Raw genomic sequence first — 9765 nt, forward strand, 5'->3', positions numbered from 1 at the left:
CTATTGTATTTTTTTTTTCTTGCTTCTTTTTCTACAAATGGTATTGTAACTATTTCACATTTGGGTTTGAGATTTGATTTGATTATAAATCCGAAATTTCGGATATATCTAAACATTTATTTTCTTTGGTTTAATACAGTAATCCAGCTTATGAATAGCTTATATCCTTAATGAACTCAATTGATCATTCATTTCTTTATGTAATTTATTCAATATTCTGCTGTATCTCGAGCAACAGTAGTACAGGCCTGACTTTTTCTTTTTTCTTTTTTCTTTTTTTTTTTTTTTTTTTTTTTTTGATTGCCGCTATTAGACTCATTCCCACTGGAGCTGACCCTAAACGAAAGAAAAGATTAATAATCCCTTCCACCGCCGATTTCTTTTTTCTTGTTTTTATATCATTTACCCATCTTATAACCATGGTACAATTTGACATTATTGTTAGAAAAGCGACATTAGATGATATAAAATACGCAAAAGAAGCTAGTACTGTTGTTAATCAAGCATATAGATCTAAAGGTAGGTATTAAATCAAGGAGCATGAAAAAATGGTTATTCACCTTCAAATGAAACTAGGTGGCTGGACTACCGAAGAAGATTATGTGAAAGGAGAGAGGTGTACTGAAGAGCAAATGCAATCATTCATTCGTGAAAGTGGCAACCCTCATACATTACTATTTGCTATAGAACATCCTCATAAGATTGTTGGCACAGTGCAAATCCAAACTTCACCTGAACATCCTTTAATGGCAGAAGTCGGACTTTTCTCAGTATCTCCCTATGAACAGTCCCGAGGAATTGGTGGTCAGTTAGTTAGAGCTGCCCTGACAGAAATGAAAGAAATGGGTATGACACACGCCATAATGCACGTCTTGGAAAACAGACCAGAAATCTTGAAATGGTACAAAAAATTAGGGTTTGAAGAAACTGGTGAACGTATACCTTTTATTTGGCCAGAAAAGCTTAAAATCGATGGACTTCATTTCTTAGTATTAAAGAAAGCCCTTGCATGATTTATGAGATATCAATAAAGTTATAGTCTCCGCTTTTTCACATTTGCAAATTCTCTTTTTTTTGTTTTTTTTTTTCTTTCTTCTTCTTTATGGCTGAAAACACAAAATTAGTAGATACAGAAGATAATAATACTGCGTTGGAAGTCAATCCACCTGAAGCTTCTCTTGAATGGGAAAATGAAGATAAAAAGGAACCACACCCTTTGTCAATCCAAACATTGGACCAGTATGAAAATGATCCTTGGGCTCAACCTGCTAATGAAAATGACGTCTTGACTGAACACGATACCTTGGTTGAAGGAAGAAAACAGACAGCTCCTGCTGCTATTACTACTACAGCCGTAGTGGACCAACAACAGCAAGAGCAGGCTACTACACCAACACCTACTGTTACTACACCTACTGTTACCACACCTACTGTTACTCCCATTACCACTACTGCAATAACCTCTTCAGTGTCTCAAGATACATCTGCTATTAAAGCAAGTATTATGAATTTTTTTTTTTACAAGTAAAAGCTTACCATTTATTAAATAATAGAGCTTTCAAAATGTGGATGATAAAGATACAATTGATGATTTAAGAATATCTGGACAGCTTCCCAAGTGGCTCATTGGAGAGTATTTTACAGTTGGTCCTGGCACTTTTGATGTAAAATACAACAGAAAAGTAGAAGTAGATGGTGAGCTTCAACTGGTATCCGCTTTATATACTTTTGGGCATTGGTTTGATGCGTAAACAGATTGCTTAGTTACTGTAGTTCGAGAACCTTATTCATTTTATTTTTAGATTACCACTTGTGAATCGTTTCGATTTAAATGGTCAACGTAACACAATTACTTACCGCAATAAGCTAACAAGTCGTCGTTTAATTGAAAAGATCCGGGATCATCATGGTTATTCACCACTACACCCTGCTGGTTTATATATGTCTAATACAAATCAAACTGTTCTTTCAAAAATTTTAAAAAATGCAACCAAACCTAATAAACCAGATGCAGAACCTTGTGGTGCTCGTATCTTGACAAAAATACCTGGATTAGACGGAAGATTATTTTGCCAGAATCATGCTAACCATGCAAGTCCTCCCTTTCTTATTAATCAATTACATACTAAAACTTATTTGATGACTGTAGATTCAGGAACTAGATCCTTTTGATTTAAAGCCAACTCGTTTATTGACATGGAGTGAAATTAATCCTGCCTTTAAAGGAACAAGCTCTTGTCCAAATGGACAATATGATTCACGTACAGGCGAGTATATCAATTTCACAATGGAAGTAGGTTATCAGTCAGTCAAATACCACTTTTTTTCAATTAGTGATCAAAATCCAAAAGGAACATTGATCACCTCTATCACTGCACCTATGGCTTATGTCAATACTTTCTCCATCACACCCAAATATATCATTTTTGTAAGTAGATATGATTTTTGCTCTTTCATCAGGTTTTGTTGATTTTTTTTTTTTTTTTCATTAGGTGATTCATCCAATGCTGGCTAATGCGAGTGGCGTAAAATACAATTGGTGCGAAAGCATTATGGACTCATTTTCCTTTAGATCCTCTGAACCTACCTTATTCTATGTGATCTCTCGCGAACGTCGTGAGTTGATAGCCATTTACCGCTCAGAGCCTTGTTTTATCATGAATCATATCAATGCTTATGAAGAACAAGACACAATCTATTTGGATATGATTTGCTATCCAGACGACACCATCGCACGTCAATTGACAACCCACTTTCTTCGTCAGCCAGCCAAGATGGAACCTTCACGACTGATGGGATCTGAAATAAGACGATACAAATTGACTCGCTTGGAAGATGAGCATATAGCCTATCTGAGCCACAAACCTGCCAAGTCAAGGTTGTCTTCTATTCTAAATGTTTTTAAAACAGATACTGCCACACAGACAAAGTACAGCGAAACGGCTGATAATCGTTGGTACTCTTGGATGCCTACAGCCCCATACGATCAACGGGTTCCACCCTCGATTGAGTTGCCCCAAATTAACCCTCATTTTAAAATGTATAAGCATACCATGATGTATGGTCTCGGATTCAGTGCTTCCAATTCACTTAAGCATGGAGCTATTTGGGATAGCATTGTAAAGATTGTAAGTTTAGCAAAATCAGCTAGTGATTATTCCCTAAATGTCTTTTCATGATAGAATCTAGAGACAAAAGCCATCATGACTTCTTGGCATCAAGAAAACTGTTATCCAAGCGAGGCTGTCTTTGTTCCTCGACCTTCCATTGGTTCTGAAGATCAAGTAGGAGAAGATGAAGGTGTTCTTTTGAGTGTAGTCATGAATGCCTCAACATCAACCTCTTTCTTGCTTGTATTGGATGCTAATAACTTGCAAGTTTTGGCTACAGCCGATCTTGAACGATTGGTTCCTATCAGTTTCGCCCATGGTGATTGCAGACTTTTAGAACCCTATTAGGCAAGAAGTGCGCCATATGCAGTTAAATATTAATAATAATAATAATAAAAAAGGCTAATAACCTACGGTCCTCCCGGTGTCAATTTGCAGTTTATAATCATAAAAAAATAAAATAAAAGGCCTTGTTGGTACAGTAAACTGGAATGGGTTAAGAAACCGTTTTAGTAAATTTAAAGATTCATACAGCCAAAGGTTGATTTTAATAGCCCTATGGTGATCATGCTCTTCACACGAGTCTTGCTTCAGTTAAAGCAGGAGGTCGTTCGCCAATGTTATTAGGTCTTTATATGTTTCATTTCTCAAGTTACTCAAAATGGTTTGACGGTGCTTTCGGAACTTAAGCTGTGGTATGAGAAGATTGCTAATTGTTTAACTCTCTAAACACATTGTCTATCGATATCCCCAAAAAATAATAATCTTGAAATTTACCTGGTAGCAGGTACAGCCATTATGAATTCCTTTTGGTAAAGACAGAATGGTCCGTGATGAAAGTAAAGTCATAGTTGAGGTGATTTGCATTATTACATGAATTCGAACCTTGACGATAATTTTGGATGGGGAGTACGGGTTTCTGAACTGGATAGGGTTATGCGCAAGGGTAAACTTAGGATATGAAGATTATATGTCGCTACATTACAGGATTGGTTCAATTTCCAAAGAAAGCTTTCGAGTTGTATGACTTTGGTAATACATTCTATGTGTTATATACTTTAATTGCGTGAATTCATATAAATTGTTTTAGCTTTTCTTATATTGAAAAAACTTAGAAACTCATACAAATAGTGTCTTGTATTCATCGAGGCTATCTAATCATCAATTCAAATTAATTCAATAGGATAACTTCAAATGACTAATTACCACCACAGCTTTTTGTTTCGATGATATCGTGAATATGTTGTAGATAATTGATTTACACTTAACGGTTGTCTGGCAAGCATCCAACATGTATTTTTAATATATTAGAAGGTGATCAATCCTCCTGTAGTTTAATAGAGCAGTGGATCAACCTGCTACCAGAAATCTCAGTTTTCGAAAGAAACCAACAATGGCTTAGGAGAACCACTTGTCCGATAACTAACACTGTCTTTGGAAATCAACTTGAGCGACCCTATCACAATTGACTAACTGCAAAAGCTCCTTTCAAAATCTTTTACTCGTTTATCCTTTTTGATTATTATTCTATTTCTTCGCCCTATTCTTTGTAAAATCATGGTTATATTATAGGCTGTGTATCTGTAGAGCTACGGCGTCTAACAACATAATTTAATAAAAATACTATTTAGACTATAAACATTTATTTGGCTGGGTACCATGCCAGAAAAATACTCACAGACAAAACATATTACCCATTCGATACAGAAAGCTATAGGGAATTAAAAAAGTATGTGTTTGCATAGATTTTTTTTTTTAAAAAAGGAAATGCTATTTTTATTTGAAAAGTATGGTCCTGATAGAAAAGTTTTGCCCAAATTGTACAAAATATACAAAAAGTGTTTAGAAACTCATTTTGATTTTGCAATGTTTCTGACAGTTTGTTAGCCTCTGTATCTTAAAGGTTTTGAAAAAGATGGGACTGTTCTCAAAAGAAGTTAGTCCATAGACAGTAATATCAAGAGCAGCATTTATTCATCTAAACGATAAAGTATTGGATCAAAAGAAAGATGACTGACCAGAAAAACTTGGGTCAAGGCCCATGTGTTAAAAATAAAACAGAAGAAAAAACTCCAACAAGGGTTTGAATATAAAAAGAAGATAGCTACATTAGAAAAGAAAAATCCGCCAAAGATGTCCTATTCCACTCATAAATATTTCCAGAAACTTTACCAAACTTTTCGGATTGACTGTATAACGAATTGATCCACAATAGGAAACGACGAGTTACGTCAAATGTTATTTTGATTTATAAGGGTTTTCTTTTTTTTTTTTTCTTCTTTTTCTTTTTTTTCCTTTCTTTTTAAAATAAAATGGCCTTCACTGCTTCTGATATTTGTAAAATTATTTTTGGTAAAGTTTTTCTTATTTTACAAAAAAAGAAGGGATTTCCTTTTATTCATCCTTGCTTTAGCTGTTATTTTGCCACCACTCGGAGTCTTTTTAGAAAAAGGTAAGAGTTGAAACGCGTGAGAAAGAAAACAGGGTTTGATATATAAAAATGAAGGATGTGGTACGGATCTTTTGATTAATATTGGTTTAACAATTCTTGGTTATATTCCTGGTATCAGTAAGTACTTGAGATGATAAACATAAAGTTTCTTATTTTATACTAGTTCATGCTCTTTATATTATTTTGAAATATTAATAAACATTTGGGTGTGTTACCAAAAACAATAATCAGAAGACACCCTTTTTCTGTGTTACCATTGGTTAAAAATAATAGTTGTGAAAGTGAATGGGAGGGGACGAAAAAAAAAAATTTTTTTTTCTTTTTTTAAACACTATTTTCAATGGAATTACCCAAAGTTCAATTCATCCAAACAAACTCGACAGGTTTATTAAGCACACTTGAGTCAAACCAATCCAGCTACGATGGTCTTATTGTTATTTTCACTGAAAAGAAGGCTTTGGTAGATCTTTTACCACAGACACAAAAGTATATGGATCTCGATGCTACTTTTGGCGAATCTGTTCAATTGCTTGTCACAAACGACGGTAAACCTGCTGAACGTGTTGTTATTTCACCCACGGGTACCATTGATGGTGACTTTGATGATGTGAGACGTATCAAAGGTTAGAATAACTGGAATGTCGCGTAACAAAAATATTTATTTTCATTTTATCATAGACGCTGCTTATGCTGCCGGTTTGAAAGCTTTAAAAGCAGGCATCACCCATCCTCTTGTCTGTTTTGCTGATGAACCTACTGCTCACTTATTTTGGACTTCAGAAAAGGATGATTTTAGACATTTTGTTAGTGTGGCCTTGATGGGTCTCTTTGAATCTTCTTTTGAACCTTTTGATGTACGTCAACATGCCCAACGTACTAACAAGGAGCTCAAGACATTTACTCATCTAGGCTTGGTTACTGCTGCCGATGCATCATTGCTCAAGGGAGTTGAAGCTGCCGAAGTGGGTCGTCGTATTGCCAAGGATATCGGCAATCCAGATCCCGAGATCATGTCTCCCATTCACATTGTAGAATATATCCAGGAACAATTCAAAGATGCCAAGAATATCAAATTGTCCGTCATTGATGACGTTGAAGCCATTCGTAAGGAATATCCCTTGGCTCATGCTGTCACTCGCGCTTCTTTAGCTGTTCCTCGTCATCATCCCCGTTTTGTGCTCTTTGAATATCTTTCTCCTGATCAATCTCAGGTGAAAGAAAAGTAAGTGAAGGAGAGTAAAGAGATGATTTGGGGGTATTAACTGTTTGTTTTAGTCTTTACTTTGTAGGTAAAGGTGTTACTTATGATACTGGTGGAGCTGATGTCAAATGCAGTGGACATATGAGAGATATGTCACGTGATAAATGTGGTGCTGCGGCTGTAGCCGGTTTCTTTAAAACCATCTCCATGTTGGCTCCTGAGAAGGTGAACGTAACTGGTGGTCTTGCTTTGGTAAGAAATTCTGTTGGTCCTGACATGTATGTGAGTGATGAAGTCATTGTTGCTCGCAGTGGTAAACGAGGCAAGTATACAGAGAAATGGTCAAATAAAAATAAGCATTGACATCATGTTGTGTAGTCTTGGTAGGCAATACAGATGCTGAAGGTCGTATGGTGATGACAGATTTGCTTTGTCAATTCAAGGAAAAAGTAATTGAACACAATCAATCCAATACCCCCTCCTCCTCTGCACCCTCCTTCTTATTCACCTGTGCTACGCTGACAGGACATGCTCTTCGTGCCTATGATGGTTATGGTATCACATTAGATAACGGAGTTGCTCGCAAGCACAAGATCAGTAAACGTATTTACAACGCTGGCCATGTATTGGCTGATCCCTTTGAAATATCTACTTTACGTCGTGAAGATATTGATTGTGTCAAGCCAGGTCGATCCAGTGAAGATCTTATTTCTGCCAACGATCAACCCAGTACAATGACAAACCGTGGTCATCAATATCCTGCTGGTTTCATGTTACAAGCCTCTGGATTAGATCAATATGGATTAAACAATAAGGAACTCTCAATAGGTTATACCCATTTGGATGTTGCTGGTTCTGCTGAATTGATCTCAAGCGTAGGCTGGAGTTTACCTCGTGTCACTGGTTCCCCAGTCGTTGCGCTCACTGGTGCTTTTCTCTTTTAATTTTTCCATGTAAAAAAAGAATAAATAATGGCATAATTTCAAGGAAAGGAGCTTACTTGTATCATTTTTCTTTACATCATATATTTTTAAATGCAAGAGATGAATTTATTTCATAAAGGATATCAATCTATTATTGGATGGTTTCGTATCTTTAGCTTAAACAGTATAAATCCTGTTTAAAAAATAGGAGGTTTAATCGGTGTTTGTCTGACATGTAAGGTCTCATTGGCTTACCATTGATGTTGATGGAAACTAGCGATGTGTCACTAGTATCTTTCATAATAGTACTATCCACTATCTGCTTCATTTCACATACAAAACTTTTTTTATTATGACCTACAGCTTAATGATTTGATAGCAAGGCCTTTTGATCTCGATAGCCAAAAGCCATGCAAAGAACATGAGCTCAATTTGAGTAAGGATAGATCTATTCACATGTTGTTTCTACAAAGACTTGTATATTTATTTATATGGCTAATTTTATATCTGAAAAGATCTGTTCAATTCTTGGGAACCTTTTGAAAAACGATGATAGATATTATTTCGTATTCCAATATTTTTGGTTGAATGAACCGTCAGTGTTTACTGTGCTGGTAAAACATGAGTTTTCTCTTTCTACATCACCCATAAAAGTTTTACCTTTCAAAAATCGATTTTGATGCTTACTTTTGGTATAGCTTACAAAAGAAAAAGTATTTTTCATTCAAATAGTTGAACCCGTTGTATCCACAGCTTGGTTAACCAGTATAATCCTTATTTGCTCCCAATTAATAAAGTAAAAGAGTTGGAATCAAGAGTTAGAAATCTACCATGTAACACACGCATCTATTGGAATACCATTCAATGCAAATTTTTATCTTTACAAACAGAATAGATATCGTATTGTTAGAATTCCAATCTTTATAAATGCCGTAATAAATTATATAGCACAAAAGCGAATACATTCACATCTGTCCATTTTTTCATTTAACCTTGATGCTAGCCACATCTAGTAATAATAACAGTAAAAAGAAGGTTCTCTGTGATAGACAACTCATTTTATGAATTGTGATAGATCTGTACCATCCTCTTTATGCTACTCTGCCCCCCCCTTTTTTTTTCTCTTGTGATGAGTACAATTTTTTTTTTTTTTTTAAAAAAAAAGTTTATTTATTAAAGAATTTGCTGTGCTCAGGAACAGGCGTTAAAAGTGAGTTACGTTCTATGGCTTCCTCGAGATTATCAAGGACGAGTTTTTCCATTTTGTATTGACTTTCGCCTGTAAATGTACCAATGTGAGGCAATAGGACACAGCGAGGATGAGAAAGTAAACCGGGATGAACCACAGGTTCTTGTTCAAAGACATCGAGTCCGGCAGCAAGGACTTGACCTCTTTCCAAGGCCTTGACAAGAGCTCCTTCATTGATAATCTTACCGCGTGCCGTGTTGACGATGATGACACCTTTTTTCATCATTGTGAATTCTTTATAGTCAAGTAAATGGGTGGTTTGGGGTGTATGAGGACAGTGAATAGAAATGATATCGGACGTATTCAATAGGGTTTCGAAATCAACATAGGTCATGTTGTATTTCTCTTCAACTAGACACAAAGGTTGGTTTTCAACAAAGAGTGGACGTATTGACTTTACCTTCTGTAGATAAACGGTGTCGATTGTAGTACTGAATTTTTTCTAAATCAAATCCAGACATACGTTTGGCCAATGTTCTACCAATGCCACCAGCGCCAACGATACCCAACACTTTGCCCTGAGGATCTGTTCCCATAGTCAAACCATTTCGAAATCGGCCTAGTCTGAGGTTATCACTTGCTGCGATTACATTACGACAACAAGCCAAGATCAAGATGGCCGCAACATCAGCCGTAGCATCATCCACAGCCATAGGCGTGTGAGAAACATAGATATTGCGTTGTTCACAGGCATTGACATTGATTGAATCATAACCTGCACCAAGATAAACAATATATTTAAGAGAAGGGGGTAAGTGTGAGATCAACTCGGCATCAAACGGTCCCACGACCGCCTGTGCGTCCGGCGAATGGTAAATGATGGAAACGTC

General features: G+C 36.1%; 3 protein-coding genes across 3 annotated transcripts; 2 read left to right on the plus strand and 1 right to left on the minus strand.

The window, feature by feature from the left end:
• Positions 1–1102: 1102 nt before the first annotated feature.
• Positions 1103–3458, plus strand: RO3G_16933 (uncharacterized protein; the record flags this gene model as incomplete). Its single annotated transcript, XM_067671517.1, has 7 exons — positions 1103–1499; positions 1645–1747; positions 1803–2145; positions 2226–2293; positions 2335–2428; positions 2493–3128; positions 3183–3458. The coding sequence occupies 7 exons, from the start codon at positions 1103–1105 to the stop codon at positions 3456–3458; spliced, it is 1917 nt and encodes a 638-aa protein (XP_067527807.1).
• Positions 3459–5422: 1964 nt separating this feature from the next.
• On the plus strand, positions 5423–7707 carry RO3G_16934 (uncharacterized protein; the record flags this gene model as incomplete). The annotated part of the gene is made up of 7 exons (XM_067671518.1): positions 5423–5462; positions 5524–5562; positions 5617–5679; positions 5919–6185; positions 6241–6784; positions 6838–7076; positions 7142–7707. 7 exons carry the CDS (start codon positions 5423–5425, stop codon positions 7705–7707), a joined length of 1758 nt encoding a protein of 585 aa, XP_067527808.1.
• A 1145-nt stretch (positions 7708–8852) lies between these two features.
• Positions 8853–9588, minus strand: RO3G_16935 (uncharacterized protein; the record flags this gene model as incomplete). Its single annotated transcript, XM_067671519.1, has 2 exons — positions 8853–9286; positions 9336–9588. 2 exons carry the CDS (start codon positions 9586–9588, stop codon positions 8853–8855), a joined length of 687 nt encoding a protein of 228 aa, XP_067527809.1.
• Positions 9589–9765: the final 177 nt, after the last annotated feature.

Source organism: Rhizopus delemar, genomic scaffold, assembly GCF_000149305.1.
Source record: "Rhizopus delemar RA 99-880 supercont3.24 genomic scaffold, whole genome shotgun sequence".
NCBI classification, from domain to species: Eukaryota; Fungi; Mucoromycota; class Mucoromycetes; order Mucorales; family Rhizopodaceae; genus Rhizopus; species Rhizopus delemar.